Consider the following 19,131-nt stretch of genomic DNA (forward strand, 5'->3'; position numbering starts at 1 on the left):
GCAATTTTTTTTTTTATATATTTTATCGGTCTGGTAGTCCTGCAATCAGTGATAACATCTGAGACAAGATTTTATGATAAATCCAACTATTCGTCCAGTTTTCACATTTTTAAGTTATTAGCCCTCACATGTAAGAAAAAAACAGGGGGAAAGGACACAGTTTTGACACTGTTCAGCAATTGTAGTGTAGCTCCTTTCTTTATTCAGTTTTCTACACTCTTACAATTGTTTTCAATAAAGAAATGAAGTCTTCAAAACACATCTACTGCGATTCCTCCATGGATGTAAAGGTCACAACAATTTCTCTGGGTAACAAGAAGATATATTAACAACATAAATCTGTCAGAAGGGCCCCATGCATTTAATTTGCCTGGGGTCCCCACATAATCGAAGTTTGCCTCTGGGTGCAATGACTCTGTTCCCATCCTGACTGTAGAAAAAAACGTGATTGGTTGGCGCGAGAACGTGCTACGATTGGTCAATGCAATGTGGCTGTTTTCCGACTGGCTTGAGTAAACGGTGAGTGGAGTCCACCTTTTTGTGGAATTGTGTGCACTCTAGAAATGTTTCAAAATCCACAAATGCACAGGATGCAATTCACAAATGAGAGCCAGGCAGAGTTGTGTTTGTAACAAAAATTTCTGTGTAGAAAAATTTTATTTGCAATCTCATTTTATCTATTTCTTAATTTGCTTAATTTCTGTGAATCTCGCAACATTTATTTGTGGATAGTAATCTATTTATTTGGAATTATGAAACAATTCTAACCCCATACACTTGCATCCTCCTCTACTCTCCATAGGAATAGGAATACAGTCATGTGAAAAAATAAATACATCCCATGGAAATTGTTGGCTTTTTTTTATTTTATTTTATTTATTTATTTTTTTACATATTTGGACAAGCAAGCATTTGATCATCTTTGAAAATTAAATAATGAAGTTGATTTGTTAAAATTTGCATTTTCAATCAGTTATTCAACAAAAATATTAATAGATGTGATATTCTTCTGTGGAAAAAGTAAGTACACCTTTGTCTTCAGAAGTTAGTATTGCCCCCTTTAGCAGAAATAACTTCTTGTAGGCGTTTTGCATAATTGCTGGAATTTTTGGCCACTCTTACATGCAATATTTTTTTAGTTGCAAGATGTTTGAGGGTTTTCTTGCATGTACTGCCTGTTTCAAATCCCCCCAATATATTTCACTGGGATTCAAATCCGGGCTTTGACTAGGCCATAACCCTCCATTTCTTCTTTCTGAGCCATTCCTTGGTGGATTTTCTTAGGACTATTACCCTGTTGAAAGGTCCACTTTCAGTTGAAACAGATGGCCTTACATTATCTCCAAGCACTCTTTGATATGATGCAGAATTCATAGTTGAATCAATGAATGCAAGTCCAGTCCCTGAGGCAGTGAAGCAACCCCAAATCATAGCATTTCCACCACCGTGCGTCACAGTTGGTATGTGGTGCTTCTCCTGAAAAGCTGTCTTTGGTCAACGCCAAACATGTCTGCTGTTACTGTGGCCAAACAGCTGCACCAGAAGTTGCTTTCGCTATTGCCGATAACTGTGTGAAGATGGCACAGGAGAGTATGACATATTACACTCGCTGTTTACAAGAGCTTCCCCAGTTTACCGTGAATGATGTTAGTCGTATTGTGAGATAGTCAGCTGTTACACCTAACAGGAAGAAGGAGAAGGGCTTCAAATTATATATTTTGAGTTACATCGACAACTTTGAGGGTGAGTATTCTCATGCTATATCCAACTAGCGAACTAGCTAAGTCTCCATTTCTGACAATTCATACCTGGCTTTGCATTATTTGTATTTATTTATCTAATTAAAATTTACTTAAATTCAATAAATCATCTGCACTTACATCCAGCTCCTCCTCCAATCCATGACAGCTTGAGTACATGGTTCACTGTAATGGTCCCTTTTTGAGTATAGTTAAATCATAGTACTTTTTTTTATGAGTTTTTTTTAAATAAATAAAATATTAACCTTCCTTACATTTCATTTTATTTTATTTGCATTTTCACGGAAATATGTAGCTAATTTGTGTACATATTTACCTTTTCCATGTGTCTGTTTTTTTTTTTTTTTTAATTGTGAAATTTACTACAAAATGTCGATTTGATGTGTCATTTGAAAGAGTGCATCATCTTTATCAATAGGCACTGTTTCAAAGAGGATCAAATGTGTGCTTGTCCAAATATGTTAAACAAAACAAACAATTTTCATGGGGTGTACTTATTTTGTTACATGACTGTATACGCTGTCATGCATGTAACAATTTGTAAATAAATAAATAAATAAATATATATATATATATATATATATATATATATATATATATATATATATATATATATATATATATATATATTAACATAATGCTTTGGTGCTGATTTTGTTTTGACGCCTTCAAACGCCACCTATTGGACGGCAATAGAAATCGGCTGCATCTCAAATTGCTTACATTCGAACGTAGTGACCTACGGAGGGTGTAAAAAGCCTTCATACCCTACATAGTGCACCAATATAGTACGTGATGATCTATTTGGGATTTAACCGTTAGTGAGTCGTATCTATGGAAACGGCTGATACTAACTAAGGTTGTGTGTTGCCACTGGTCGGCCAATTTAATTTGTTTGATTGCTTAGTTTATTGAAGTGCAACCTAGCTAATTTATCAAAGTTAACGCGGCGTTATCTTACTAGAGATAGAGAATATATTTAGTTAGCCTATAAGTGAAGTTTATACAAGCAGTGACGCGTAATCAACCAACCGTGTTAAAGCATGGATATTTCCGTATGTCAGAATGCTGCCCTTATCCATGTGAACCAGTTTTGGTCCATGCTGGATGATATGGCCCAAAATAATCCTGACGAGTACAAGACTTTCATCGAGCGCCATATGCAAGCCAGCGCCAACTGTTTTTCACCCCCTGCACCGAACAGCTGCCTCCGCGCACTTGTACAGGTAAACAACTCAGAGTATGGTAGGTCAATAAAACCTCTACAGCGGATAACGTCACGTATGTAAAGTCTTTATGATCCTTTCCTGAAGCCACATGATGAGGTACTGTATGTGAACGTGTGCGGTTGGAAGCGAGTGCCTGCACCGGCCTCTCCAACTCAACCTGTTCCTCTGTGTGGTGGAAAACTGGAGACCTTTTCTGAACGCGAAGGTACACTTTTCATCTGACATGTTCAAAATAGTAATAATTTGAAGAAGAAAAAACCCAAAACACTTTACAATAACGGTACATGAATAATTATGCACTACTACCTGCATTAATACTTACTTAAATATGAACTAATGATGTAATGCATGCACTAATCGCAATCTAATGAAGAGCTAACCTTAACCATGAACTGAATTCATGTGTGAAATATACAGGAGCAATCATCGGGGTCCAGGCATTTTGAAAAAGGGGAAATGTCTATATTCTGAAAGAGAATATGTCTATATAAAAACATTGCAATTTGAAAGAATTGTGTGTGTTGTGTATAGGGCATAAAATTCATTTTTGGGGAAAACTTGGCATATAGAATAGGCTGCAATGAATAGGTTTAAAAGGCTATTTCTAGGGGTTTGTTGTTTTATTTTATGTTAGTAATCAGAATCATTATATTTATTATATGTGAGAATTGTCAGGGAAGAGAACTGCACAGGCTGTTGTTATGAACCCAAGTGCTCGGATTGTTATTGATAATATCAGACGCAAGTGAGTAATAGCAAACATGGATGATATCAGTAGAAGATGACAGTAATGGATAATAGTAACAGTGGTAGACAGTTGATGAGTACAAACACAGGTGAGTATAGCAATCTGGAGAAGAGAATGAGGACGTACCACTATGGAAGGGCAGTGCAGTCTGAGCAGTCCTTGTTGAGACTGGATGAAGAGGCAAGTGTGAGGTGATCATTTTTTGAGTCCTTGATGAACAGGGTAATTGATGGCAGGGGTGTTTGTTTAGTAGTCCAAAGGCTGAGAGTCTGGTGGGGGTGTAACAAGAATTGCGTGGGTTATATGAGAATGGTCTGTCTGAATGGACACTTTTATGCATGTACCTCAGCACATAGATATTCATTTTATTATTGCTACTGACACTATAAATAAATGTGTCTGCTCAAATATTAATCTATATATTAAAGAGACAATAATATTGTCTTTTCACTTTAAATGGACAGCAATATATTTAATCATGTCTTCTAATTTTACACTTGTTTTCAAAATTAATGCAAAAATTTAGATAATATTTAATCATCTTTGAGCATTTCACATTTGTTTGCAAACTAATTTTATAAAACTCAGGAAATGTTGTTAGAGTAGCATAGTTCTATGCACTTATTCTAATTTCTATGAATTTTCTTATTACATGTTGAGTTATTCAGCCATTCAAATTGATGGAAACCGATGGAAAAATATTAGACTTAAAACGATTTATTGTCCGCTGGCTCCCTCTTGCGGGCGACATCATTATTACAGCCCTCATCTGTCACACCGAGATATATGACTGATCATATATAATTTGTTGTTAGCCCCCCGAACATCAGAAACATTAAATTTGGCATGTTTCTCAGACTGTCCTACTGTCCATGTGTACCAAGTTTCATGAAGTTTGGACAATATATAAGCCAATTAGTTCACAAGATATAAGCCAATCTTATTATTTGCCACTCCCACAAATATATGGGCATATGGCATATGGCAAATTGCATAAACAATTTGAAATTATGCACGTTTAATTCATGTTCTTTTTTATAGACCATGCTTAATTTAGTTAACACTACGTGTTAATTAATACATTAACTAACAAACATGTACTAACGTACTTAAGGTGGCCGTTATTCACACATGAATTCATAAGACTCGCGGCTTCATCAAGGTTAGCACGTTCATTAGTTTGTGATTAGTACAGATCACAGATCCATTCAAACAGTTGAGCAGATGAACAATGAAGATATGGAAAAGTAGATTAATTTCACAATTTCCCTTAAGGGCATTAGACAAGCCATACACACAAACACACACACACACACTCTCAAAGTGGGACTATGCATTATTCTTCTTGGGGTTGACTGGTCTGCTGTATAATTAGACTTACTTAATTTTATTAGCCTGTTAATAATAAGCAATAAAGGCCCTGGCTATATGTGAAGCCTATTTGTTTTGCAGAGAATTACCATATAGTGGAGGTGGCCTTCAACCCAGAGGTTCTTCAAAGAGCAAAGAAAAACCCACAAGAAAAGGAGCAGATACACCTTTTGGCTCTCAACTTCATCCAGAAACAGCATAAGCTGAGCCTGTCGCAACACTTCACTGTCATGAAGGCCAAACTAAAGGGCACTGTACAGGATATGAAACACCGGCTAATGTCACTACCACATCAGACCAAATCCAGTACATTAAACCAGGATAACCCGCAAACTAAACCAGGTAAATGACAAATAGGTACTATTCAATGTGAATGTTTTTCTCAGTAGCAATTAACCAGAGAAATAAGTTTTTAAAAAATTTACTTACCTCTTTCTAGATCTAAAAAGATGCCTTTATATTTGAATCTATATTCGATTCTTTGATTAAATTTTTTTGTCACTAAGAACTTTGGCAGTGATTTTAAAGCCTATGGCTTGATTTATTTAGATTTGCAAACTTCTTTCCACAGCCCAGTATTTGCTTCATCAGATCTGCTCACTACAAATTGGAGAAGTAACAGAGGAGTACAGCATTCAGCTGAATCAGGGGCAGGAGGACAAAGACAAGGCCAAGCCAGGTCTGATTGAGGTGATCTCTAGCACTGAATTTGTTGAACCTCAGCAGCCAAAACATCAGATGACAGTTTGCTCACTGAGCAGTGACTCAGTTAGGAGGATAAAGCTGCGTGTAGAACTGCCTGGAATAAGCTCTGTCTCCCAGTGCCAGCTCAGCATCAGCCAGGTTAGATGCATTACATTTATATTTACTATACATTTGGTGGGTGCCTTAATCTAAAGCAACTCACATTTGCTCTGGAATGAGTTTATGAAAGGAACTGAAAAGGTAAATTAATAAAATTAAATAATCAGGGAACGGCTGTTTACAGCTGTTTTAATGTAAGACTCTTACTTGATTCCAGGACATTCCATAACATTAAAAATAACTATAAGCATTATTATTATTATTATTATTATTGTTATTATTATTATTATTATTACTAATAATAATCACAATAATAAAATAATAATAATAATAATAATCTACATGTGATCTACATGTGGTATGTTCAGTATTGTTATTGTGGGTCTGAACCTGAATCAGTCATTCAGTATTTTATTTAACTACTGAGCATATCATTTGATCAAGACTAATCTCATTAAATCAGTTTTGTTCTTCCATGGTTGAAACACTGGCTACTTGATAGGTCTCTTTCACGTCCTTAGATTTGCTCCCTTCAAACTATGGTTAATCGTCTTTATCGGATATTTATTTTACTGAGGTTTTCTTGTATTGTCTTATGACACTGATGTTCATATATTTAGGATGACATACTGCTGGAAGTGGAGCAGATGTATTTTCTTCATCTTCATTTTCCTGAGCAAGTGAAAGAGGAAACGTGCCATGCAACATTCAACAAGAAGAAACACATACTGACTGTTACAGCATCTGTACAGTAAATTCAATAAGTAGCTTTCCAACAAACCATCATCTACTGTACACACTCATTTTCACCATGTTGTTAATCTTCTATGTACAGTATATACTGTATATAGTATATATATATATATATATATATATATATATATATATATATATATATATGTATGTATATATGTGTGTGTGTGTATATATATATATATATATATATATATATATATATATATATATATATATATATATATATATATATATATGTGTATGTGTGTGTGTGTGTGTGTGTGTGTGTGTGTGTGTGTGCCTTTATCCAAGTGAAATTTATGATATTTCATTAGCTGAACATTACATTTTGCAAGCTGACACATGTTTACAAAACCTTAACTGTGAAGGAGTTGGTGAATCAAGGTGTACAGGAAATCTTTATTAACACAGTGGACAAATATTAGATGTTTGATTTAACATGGATAAAAACACTGGACAAACATGCACTCTATACAGAAAATTATTTTCAAAACCACATTTTGTATTAAAATTATTTTTAAAAAAAATTTACAAATGAAGTGGTCCCATCGTTCATACTTTTAGGTTCACTTTTCAGAATCACCAATAGCAACAATAGTATGAAATCTAAAACAAAAAACAACTTTAGATTTAAAAAAAATGAAAAAGAATGAATGGCTTCAGCAAGGTACTCCAGCATGACATTGGAAGCTGTGACTTGAAACACATTTGGTGATACATTTACTTAACTGGGATTATGTGCCATTAATCTACATAAAATAACCCATAATACTGAAGTGAAGGGAAAAATCTGTGAACTCCATTAAACTAATTATATGACTTCTGCTTGCAACTGCATTAGAACGAATTTAGCTTCACATCAGAGGGGGGAAACATATGCAATCACAAGTATGCTTTACATAAAATTTTACGTAAATAATTCTGCAAACTATATTGATTTTTCCATTCACGCCAATATTATTATCTATTTAGTGTAATGACATTTAATCCCAATTAAGTCATTTAAGTTCCAGGTTGTAAATAATGATAATGAGTCTTTATTGATATACCCCAGCATGACAGAGCGTAGGGTCAGCCATGATACAGTGCCCCTGGAGCAGAGAAGGTTAAAGGCCTTGCTCAATGGCCCAACAGTAGCAGCCTGGCAGTGCTTGGGCTTGAACCCCTGACCTTACGATTAGTAACCCAGAGCCTTAACCATCAAGCCCACCACTACCTGTAGGGCAGTAGAGCAGAAGGGGGCTGAATACTTAGGTTTAGTACTTAGCATGTTCATTTGGCAAATATGTTGGCAGCTAATATACAAACATTTCTGCATACTGTATCTAGTATCCTTTAAAATAGTGTTTTTTCTAAACACTATGTAAAGCTGTCTTCCAAAAATATAAATAATATTACTAATACTCTCAAAGCAAGGTAAAGAATGATTTTGTAAAAAGATTTTACAATCAGTTGTCACACAGAAATGGACCATTGCATTATATGAGTCGATATGGTGCAGATTTGTGTATAGCTGAGATATACACATGTATAAAATGAACACATTGGGCAAATTATAGTTCCCAGATCACAGGCTGTTCTTCTGTCTTCAGTTACCTGCCTTCACTATGGTCTTCTTCCACCCAAGCAATGATCTTCCCTTCCCATCCAGGTATTATAGCATCATCCTGGAAAACCTGATTAAGGCAATGTAAATAGACAAGACTTCATTATGCTGGACGTTAATGTACTGACATTTTTAAAAGTACTGACTCATAAGCCATCACATACTGAATTATATACTTGCCTCCTCTTTCACTGTTCCAAACTCAGGGTCCAGAGACTTGAAGTGATATCTAAAATTGTTGTGTCTTCCAACAGCGGCCTTGAAATCCTGAAGTGTGACCTCCCCCATTCTGAAAATAATCAGTTTATTTAGAATATTGCACAGAATCTGAGAAATGAGGAAGTTGTCTTTGTTGAGGACTATGTCTTTGATAAGAATCAGGAATGTGATACCTTTTAGGGATGTTTACTAGAAAGGGTGTGAGAGAGCGATCTGTGAAATAGAGTACTTTGGTTGAGGTGGAGGTACTGAGCACAGGACTACTGTGAGAGGGGGGTATTTCTGTAAAAAGAAGAACACAATTCATTTAAAATACATGATCAATTTTTATACCACAGTGCTGTTGAATGCTTGATTCTTATTGGTCAGAAAGTCCATTTGATTTTAGTTAATATGTTATTCTTAATTTTCTGCAAAGCAGCTTTGCCGGTTGCAAGGTCTATATTAACGTGCGGGTTTATATTAACGTGCTAATTCTAATACATTTTTGTTTATATAGTAACAACATACACAGGGTAGACACTCCACAAAAGCACATTGAAAAACTTCTAATAGTTGATATGGTGAGATTTTCTATGAGGGGACATTTATTTGCTGTTTTTGGACGGGTCTCCAGTGTCGGTGCGTTGTAACAACCAGACACAAAGCTGTTCCTTTAGGTTTAAGTTTGCTTTAGGTCTCTTAAACATGACAAGCTACATTTTTTCATCTTATTAACTAATCTAGGAAAAAAGAGGCTGGTGAGATAATGATTTTACAACTGCTTTATCTTCTGTAAGAGATAACAGGAGCGAACTTGTTACAATGATTTCACATCATTAAATATACCTATAAACAAATACAAAATATGATGTTTCATTCTTCAATTGTTAGTGCTGGCAAATTGCTGTGGTACAAGATGAATAAAACACTTCAGGGCGTGCTGTTAGAAAATTATCGACTTTGCATCTGGCTGCATTACACTATCCCGTCACTGACTGTTGGTTATTTTCCTAGAACAGCATGCCCCATTGTGTTTTATTTCTTACTTAAATTGTTAATTAGTGAGTTAAAAGTGTCTCACTTGAACTAGGTGGCCATGACTCTCGATCACTATGGTTGGCTCTTCTCCCTGGTGATTTGTTTGAGCCCTGTGTTCGGACACAATGCGATTTTAATATATCAATATATTAATGTTAATAAATGCATTTGAAAAATGCTGTTTTTTTAAGTAGAGAACTACATGCTTGCCTTTCTGTCCTGCCTCCTCTTAGAGTCAGTGGAATGGAGTTGGTCTATCAGGCTGGACACCCCCTGCTCCAGAGTGTCCAGTGTGTGGTGCTGAGGGTCATGACCACTGAAACTGTTCCTCAGACTGCGCAGAGCATCCCGCACCAGCTGCAGCTCATCACTCTGACAAATATTCATGCAAATACCATGGGCAAATATTCTATCTTTGCCTATGGGCAAAAATTGCAAACATTCACTTAAAGTTATGGTTAAAAACTCTTTATGTTCTGACTTACCACTCCATGCGGAAATGGTGAAGACAACGTTTCCATCATATGGCTGTAGCCATTGTTCTCACAACTAGACATCTAATCAACAAAACACTGAATTAGACATTGAGGCCAAAGACTTACGTTGAACCTTATAGAACTACATTCTACTGTACACCAAGGGATTTCAGTCAAGTCCAGTTGCAAAATAATGAAATAAAATAAGGAGCTTTGTATTTTATATTAGCGCTGTACTTTACCCTGTGATGATTAGTCTCATTGAGTGTGCACACTGACTCTTCCAGTTTAGGCTGATGCTGCTGAAGTTGTCTGTCTTTTTGTGCAAGTTCTTTCTGCAAGAGAAAGGTTTATTATTATTATTATTATTATTATTATTATTATTATTATTATTATTGTTATCAACCTTAAAGAGGCTTCATTTAATCAAATCATGACTTGTAGCTACAAAATTATTTTAGTAACGAGAGATATCACCTACTTTGTATTCACTCAGCAATCTGTCTCTATCACTCAGCTTCCTTTGCAGTTCCATCTGGAAGCACGGACTGTTTATATAAATAGTTCTTCATACTGCATAGCACATCTATGTCCCCATATTTGTATGACAGCATACTGAGATTAAAGCATTTTGCTACAGCAAATTGTACTTTTTAGATTTTCCACTCACATTCTGCCCTGCTAGGTCCTCCTTGTCCATGCTGGATCGGAGTAGTTCCTGTTTAAGCTGCAGTACTGAGTCTTCCTGTATTGACATGCGGTACTGCAAGGCATCCTGGAGTGGCAGGTGGAAGACATAGGCATAAATTAAATGCTAGAGTTCATTTTATTCCAACTCCAAACTTTCTGTAGTTCAAAATTGCTGAAGAACATTCAAGCCAACTAGTCAACAAACTATGCATATTTCTAACTACCTCGATAGTGCAGTATTGACATTGACATGAATGTGCCACCATATTTATCAACCCATCTCCATCTGCTGCATGTTGAGCATATATGTAATTACCACAGACAAAAATTCCTAAGAAAAGTTCTGTTTTTTTCTTTTTTTTCTTTCTTTTAAAAAAAAATAAAATAAATAAATAAATACAATAACCTGGAAATGTGAATTATTGGGACAGAGAATAAATGTTTTTCTACCACATTGCTGTTGAATTATCACATTTTATTGGGTAGAAGGTGTGGATTAAATATCTATAACAGGCAAGACAAATCACAGGTTATGTATAATATAGTATAACATATAATATGTTATCGTTTCTATAGTAACAAGTCATTCACAGGGGGTTTTCACTGGAGGTGCTCCACATATTCTGAGAATAGTAATAAACAGATTTTTAAAACATGATGTTATTTAACAAAGGATTATTATCAATTATATGGTGAAACCACATTTATAGAAGGAGTCTCTGGTGTTCCTTTAAGTTCATCCGTGGGAAAATCAAAAGGTGAAGAATGTTACTCTTATGGGTTCTTATTAAAGCTGATTTTTTTTCTGTCACATTAACTTGAAGAAAAAGTGATGTAATGACTGTTTATAGCTGTTATAATGTAAGTGATAACAGGAATTAAGTTGTTTTGCAGACATTATATGTAACTACAAAGGTTGAAAAATTATGACACATCAACAAGAAGAAACAGGTTTACCTCTCTTCTCTGACATGGAAATGTGTTGAAATTCTTCTCTGTGGTAATCATCCATATATCATACAGGTTTGATCAATAGAAAATAGGTTGAAAAATTTAATGACCATTGACCATTCATAGATAATTACTCTAGAATATTTAGATCTAAATTGTTCTAGTTTACCTTAACTGCCTGAAGATTTCGTGCCTCCTGTTTGTACCTCAGTAACTCCCTCTGGAAGATGGCCAAAGTATTAAATATTAAACACCTTGGCCAGTCTTTTCTGATACAAAACTCAAGCATTTATCTGCTATTAAACACTCACCTTCAGATCCAGGGACTCTTCCATGCTCTGATCGAGGCGACTGCGAATTAATATCTGTAAAGAAAAACGATTAAACTGTAGTTATAATCTGCCTGAAATTACATAAAGTCTATAAAGTATTTCTGTATCACAGAAAAATTAGATAATTAAAAGTGTTTTACATGCAAGTAAATTACCAGCTGCTGCTCTGCATTGATAGCACTGTCTCCAAATAGAGAAGTTGTTTGCTCATCTTCAGGAAGTGACCCATGAAGTAGCAAAGCCTGAATGAAGTAATAAATGCAAAGGTTATATGTAAGACACAAACCAGACACTGGAACTTATGTAGGACCTACAAGGATGCCCAGAAAGCAGCGTACAATATTATACTTTTTAATTAATTTTTCAAAATCCCTGTATGTTTAGGCACTGAGCTTATACATTAAAGAGAACCTCTATAAGAAAACTTATTGTGGGTAAATGTAGGTGTTGCAGGGATAGAGGAATGTCATTGCTGTGTGACAGTGGGGAAAGTTATCGCTTGTGGCCTGTATGTGACTTTTTCACACTTAGGCCCAGGTGGTTGAAGGAAGAAGGTTGAAGAAGAGAAAACTGAAAGGATAACATCTGTATGCATTAAGCATAAATAAAAACCTTCTATATTTTCTAGGTTGTGTGCTTGCCTATATCTTTTTTCTGAAGATCATAAGGAGAGGAGAGAAAATTCTAAAAATCTGGCATCACAAACAGAATATGACTGTGAATGCATTTTCAACAGGAAACTCAGAGGTAAGCCACCTGTTCTCCTCATTTCCCACTGTGGAACATTTTAAAGCTCTTAGGCCATATACAATATATAAAAGAAACTGTAAAAATGATTACAAAAGAGGATTACAAACTATTTTGCATAGATGCACAATAAATGTTAATATATTTTTAATATTTATGGTTGCAGTTTTGGTAATTAGTGCAATATAATTAGTAATGTGTGTAAAGCCACTAACAATGTGTACAAACTTTGCTAATCACCACAGCAGCTTTGGTTGCTAGATTAGGAAATGTAATGGCTCAATTTCAGCGAATATCTCAAAGGAACTAAGTAAACTTGACAGTATTCGCTGTCTTAGTATTCAGTGTTCAGTATAAGACATTACTACTTGTAGGACCTAGGTAAGAAAATGTATTTTATGATGAATATAGAATTATCTAAATATTATATACAGTGGGGGAAATAAGTATTTCTTCAACATTTTTTTCAGTAAATATATTTCCAGTGACGTTATTCTCATGAAATTTGCACCAGTCTTTGGTATTAACTTAAGAAATCCGCACATATAAAGAACTCCAAACATTAAAGTCCATAAAGGAAGTCATGTGTAATAAAGAGGTATGACACAGGAAAAAAAATATTGAAGACACTAACTGAAATTTATTTAATACTTAGTGAAGAAGCTTTTGTTTGTAATAACAGCTTCAAGGTGCTTCCTGTATGAAGAAATTAATTGGCCCTTTCAGGTATTCAGGTATGATTTTGGCCCATTCTTCTAAATATACTGTCTTTAAATCTTGGATTTAAAATTGGATTCAAGTCAGATGATGGACTGGGCCATTCTAACACCTTGATTTTTTTTCTCTCTGAAACCAATTGAGGGTTTCCTTTGCTGTATGCTTTGGATCGTTGTCCTACTGCATTGGTTCCCAAACTTTTTACAGTGGTGTACCCCCCAGGCATTTAATATCCTTCTGCCTACCCCCTCTCTCAAACTGTGTTGTCTGACTATGGCATCTTCTGTATTGTTTTTTTTTGGGGTTTTTTTTGGCCTTTTCCCCAAGCATTACACCAGCTATATCAGCCACAGCAAGAAGAATTAAGTCCTCCACAATAGTATGGGGTTACTTACAAAAGTAAGTAACATGCTTTGTTTCTAAATGTCTGCCCAGAAATGCTGGTTTCATGCAGTCATTAAAGAGTATGTTTGCACATATACACACTGTGGCTGGGGGTTTTCTTCACTGCCAGAGTATGTAAAGCCGAAAGAAATATATTTCTCATCATATTTGTGCCTCTTTGATGGTTTTTCTGCAAATTGCTGGTGAAGAAGAGGTGGCGTTTCAATATATCGCTGTCTGTATATCAGAGTGAACTGGGCTAGTAGCAGTGGGTACACTTACGCTTGCTACGGCTGCGGTGTTAGAGGGACCTGGGCCACTACTGTCAGAGGACTGTGGATCAGCGGTGCTTGTTGTGGTTGTGGGCCAACAGCTTTGTACTTTTCCATTTTAAGGTTATGAGCTATTACTTAACTTCATCATATAGCCGTGTGCTGGCGATAAATGACATGCGGTAAAATGCACACTGATGCATGACTGTGAGTGGATGCAGTTTTGACTGCGAAAGAATAATTTGATTGGATGTTATGTATTTGACCTTTATAACATTGCAATTTTGCTGTTTGTACACTGGAGGGGGCAGAAGTTCATTTTTTGGCCGTGAGAAAAAGATGAATTAGAATGTTAATGTTATTTAGTGAGGTGGAATTAAATGAACAGTAAATCTCAGCATTTTGCTCCCATACCCCCTCTGTCACCTCGCGTACCCCCAGTTTGGGAACCACTGTACCTACTGGAAGGTCCACTCACATCTCATCTTCATCATCCTGGTGGATGGTAGCAGATTCTTCTCAAGAATCTCCCTGTAAAGGCTCCATTCATCGTTCCTTCAATTATACGAAGTCTGCCAGAACCATGCGATTAAAAACAGCCCCACACCATGATGCTTCCACCTTCAAACTTCATTGATGGTCTAGTGTTTTTAGGGTGATGTGCAGTGCCATTTCTTCTCCAAACATGGTGTGTAGTATAACAGCCAAAAACTTCAATTTTGCTCTTGTCTGACCAGACTACACTCTCCCAGTATTTCATAGACTTGTCCAAATGAGTTGTATCAAACTTTAAATGAGCTTAAACATGCCTTTTCTTTAGTAATTACCTATTGTTTTCTCTGTGACGATGGCACCTGCTGCCTCCAAGTGTTTCTGGAGCTCTTTCCGAGTGGTCCGTGGCTCTTGGGCTACTCTTCTGACTACTCTTCTGACTCCCTGGTCAGAAATCTTACAAGAAGCTCCTGTGCATGGCTGGTTGATGACGGAGTGATGTTGTTTCCACTTGTGGATAATGGCCCCAATGTTGCTTACTGGAAGATTCATAAGATTTGAAATACGTCTGTATCCGATTCCATCAATATGTTTTGCAAGAATAAGTTTGCAAAGGTCTTGGGAGAGCTCTTTGCTTTTACCCATCATGAGATGTTTCTTGTGTGACACCTTGGTAATGAAAAGTCTTTTTATAGACCATCAATTTACTAACCCAACTGATATTAATTTGCACAGATAGAAGGTATAATTACTTATGGATTTCAGCTGGTTCCTTGCCTTACCTTGCCTTGCCTTACTCCTTTTTATTAGTGTGCTCAATACTTTTTTCATGTGTCATTCCACTTTATTACGCATAACTTTATTTATGGGCTTTAATGTTGTGAATTCTTTATATTTCCAGAATTATTTAATACCAATGTCTGGTGAAAATTTCATGCAAACAGCCTCATAGGCTATTTACTGAAAAATGTTGATGAGTTCAATACATATTTCCCCCACTGTATAAACAACTCACTTGAAGCCTTGTCACCATCTTCCTAGTCTCCTGCATCTCCTTCTCCAGCTGCTCCTGTTGGACATAAAGCTGTTCCTCCCAGGAGCTCCCATCTCCTGTCCCAGTGTTCTCTGGTCCTGGCGTTGGCTCATTGGATGACAACTTTACTGCATCTGCTAGAATGAGAGCAAAGAAATGGTGGACAGTGCAGAAGCAGAAGCATTAAGGTGATTTTTTCTATACAGATCTTTATCTTACCATTCAGGCTTTGTGGTTGCTCTGTGTAGTTTCCTACAATCTCGCCCTGTCCTTCAATCTGGCCAACAATGTACTCCTCTTTAGGCGTGTGTGTAGGGCTAGATGAGCTGAGACTGTAGAGGTAAACCAAGCAGCGAGAAAACTTCTAAATTATTTATTTGAAGAGCATAATATCAGAACATATTTAGCTTATATCTCTAATGGTTTTATACTACATGCAATATATACATCTCAGAACACATTTCAATAATCAAGGCATCACATTTATGTGCAATTTTATATAAATTTTACAGTGTGGTCTGTTTATTTATTCTTAGTTCTTCTTTTTTAACTTCTTAATTTCATTTCCCTTCAGAGTTTTATATTTAATGCTCTTGTTGCTGTCTGAGAGTTCTCAAACTACATTTCACTATGTAGTATATACAATGACATGTATGTTAGTATGTACATGTAGTATACACAATGGCAATAAAGGACCTTACCTTAAGTTTTTGAAGTTACACACACTCAGCATAGTTCTTTTTTCAGGAGACTGTTGAATGTGAGGTGTTGGATATGCTAAACCTTTTATTGAATATTATATGATTGCTTTGTGCATTCTTAGTGCTCTTTCAATGCTTTTGCAAAACATAAATTCCATTCCCATGTAGGGTTTGCGTTCTAACCACTGTTATATGATGATGAAATATTTCACAGGAATGTGCATTCATACAATTTCAATAGATGTGAAATGGTAAACCCAGAGCTTAATTTGAGCGGTATCCTGCCGGAACAGGAGTCGGCACTTCTAAAATATAGCAGACCAGCTGCAGAGGTGTGGATCCCAGCACCTCTGCAGCTGGATGTAAGTCTCCCGCAACAACATGATCAAAACAAATAGCTTTAGTTTTTAGTTTTAGTTCACAAATTAAGCACTGGGTAAACCCTTTCAAACTACTATGGAGAATTACTCTCATATTACTGTATCGCCATTCATATTTTTGCCATAAAAAGTTATGTAGGGTGATGTCATCCCATAACTACTGTTCATTTCCTAAAGAAACATTTGGTCCATAATTCTTGACCCATTTTTTTCTTGGCATAATAAACTGATTAATGATTTTTCTACCACAAAGCCACTTCCACAAAGTGGTAAATAGTCTCATCTAATAGTCCTCTCATATTTCTTTTCACACTTGCATTGTACAGTTCCTAAGGAAAATAGATTCATGCACTGAAATGACAAAACTATGAAATTCAGCATGTGGCAATGAGACTTTACAGTCAAAATACACAAGATAAAAATTTAAGGCAATCTACTTAGCTTTTTGTGGTGCACTACAATTAATGACTGACAAATATTTGGTGCATAATTGTTCCAGCGCCACATTAGTATACTGATTCTGTGTTTGAATTAAACTGATCTATGAAATCATTATGCAGTTATAAACTGAAAATTTATACAGATCCAGGTCAAAATTCAGTGCATGACTCAGAACAGATGGATGTATACCACTGACTATTCAAGATACAATGGTTGCCAGGCAGTTTTATTTCAGCACCAACACCCACAGCTCAGGCTCACATGGAAAGTGAAGCAACCAGATTATCCATAGTAAGAAGAAAAATGAATGATGTGAAGACTGTTTTACACTTGACAGATCCAAGAATGCTATTATATGAAGGATATATTATATTATAATATTATAATATTATAATGGATAATGAGACCAAGGATTATAACAATAACATTATCATGGTCTACATGAATCTCCTATATTTTGAAGATGCATGATATCACTTTTTCTTTTCCAGTACTGATATTGAAACCTTCAGTATCAGCTAATACCAATACCCATCTGACATGTTTTTTCTTTAAAAACTACTAAGCTTTAAAAAAAATTTTTTACCTGAAGCAATTAAAAAATAAAGGGAAAAAAACCATATAGCTAAAAACCTGACTTACTCAAAAAGACTTACGTTGAAAATATAATAAAGCATAAATAAAATATAAATTATACATATAATACAAATGAAATCTAACAAAAAACACAATCAAGTCTTATTATATATGTGAACATTTATTGTTCCAAACCCATATCCAATCTTTTACATTTGTTACAGAATCTAATCAAATAAAAATTTTCTCAGATATTTGATCCACCATTTCTTGCTGGTATCGGCCCAAACCAATCCTGGGTTTCAGATTGGTGCCATCTTTAATTATAATAATAGTGCTAGCTTTAGTACTAGGGAGATTGGGGTGTGAGGGCAAGAAAAAGAAATTAGAGCAGCCAAACACTTAATGTGTGGAATTTCATTCATACCATTTCATCGGTTTGGCTCCCATGCTTGTAGCTGCTCTCCTAACCTTCCATGCTGTTTCTTCCCAAGGTGTGGTATATGAGACACTGGGACAAGACCATAACGAAATGAAGCAGCCCCAGTCAAAAGTGTGGGCAGGTTAGTCAGTAACACAACAAAAGCAGCCTGCGCTGAGCACTCTGTTCGAGTGATGGGAAGCAGCCCTCAGACACCAGGACAATATCACTGTCAGCATGTATAAATCCAGATCACTGCTTATTTTGGTAAATCCTCCAGAATAGAACACCTCAGTCAACAGGGCGTAAAACCCTGACTAAATCCTCTTTAGAATGAAATGAAGTCACCAGCATGTGTCTGATTATATGATATATGAAGCATGTGGCATTCCTGTTTCAGTTCTGAGCCATAACAAGAAAGAAAAGAAGAACGGAATAATATGCCACGTTCCCTGGCCGCAGAATTCAGGCATGTTCCTTGCAAATTGTGTATCTCCTTTCCTTTTCATTGCAGGCTTGTTGTTTTCTGCAAATAGTAAGAAGGATTAGTTTCATGTCTTCATGTCTCACGCTCTTGTTCCTGCTTCTGTTCAGATGGCTCAGTCTGGTGTGTTTACCCTCCCCCTTCGCCATCATCTCCTCCTTCTCACCCCTCCCTCACATACCAAGCAGCCTCCACCAAGGGGCTGGCCACTGGGACTGTGATCACAAAATCCTCCTCTAGACAGAAAAGCAGAAAGCTGCGGCACTCAATCCTTAACGTTACTAAGAGCTGGTTAACAAGTTTTCATATTCTGTAATGTTTCATATTATGTGCATAATAATGAAAGGAATTTTCATATTCAGACCTCATTCAGACTCTTTCAGAAAATGACACACAACCTCACAGCAAGACTTAAAATGTATTGTTCTTATTGCTCATCAATAATAGTTTTATTTAATAAATTGTTAAATACATTAATCAATCCTGTGCAAATAAAACAGAAAATTAGCTGCATCATGCAA

General features: G+C 35.9%; 2 protein-coding genes across 2 annotated transcripts; one reads left to right on the plus strand and one right to left on the minus strand.

The window, feature by feature from the left end:
- Positions 1-2,534: 2,534 nt before the first annotated feature.
- On the plus strand, positions 2,535-6,732 carry pih1d2 (PIH1 domain containing 2). Its single transcript, XM_017491252.3, has 5 exons — positions 2,535-2,986; positions 3,074-3,194; positions 5,190-5,450; positions 5,680-5,951; positions 6,533-6,732. The coding sequence occupies exons 1-5, from the start codon at positions 2,804-2,806 to the stop codon at positions 6,665-6,667; spliced, it is 972 nt and encodes a 323-aa protein (XP_017346741.1). The 5' UTR covers positions 2,535-2,803; the 3' UTR covers positions 6,668-6,732.
- Positions 6,733-8,240: 1,508 nt separating this feature from the next.
- Positions 8,241-18,728, minus strand: dixdc1a (DIX domain containing 1a). Its single transcript, XM_017491250.3, has 15 exons — positions 18,133-18,728; positions 15,827-15,939; positions 15,590-15,744; positions 12,118-12,204; positions 11,942-11,995; positions 11,800-11,850; positions 10,660-10,764; positions 10,471-10,524; positions 10,232-10,324; positions 9,999-10,070; positions 9,724-9,885; positions 9,557-9,623; positions 8,667-8,775; positions 8,455-8,563; positions 8,241-8,344 (listed from the first exon to the last, which is right to left on the minus strand). The coding sequence occupies exons 1-15, from the start codon at positions 18,153-18,155 to the stop codon at positions 8,261-8,263; spliced, it is 1,338 nt and encodes a 445-aa protein (XP_017346739.1). The 5' UTR covers positions 18,156-18,728; the 3' UTR covers positions 8,241-8,260.
- Between the last annotated feature and the right edge of the window lie 403 nt (positions 18,729-19,131).

The sequence above is a fragment of the Ictalurus punctatus genome, chromosome 17, assembly GCF_001660625.3.
Source record: "Ictalurus punctatus breed USDA103 chromosome 17, Coco_2.0, whole genome shotgun sequence".
NCBI lineage: Eukaryota > Metazoa > Chordata > Actinopteri > Siluriformes > Ictaluridae > Ictalurus > Ictalurus punctatus.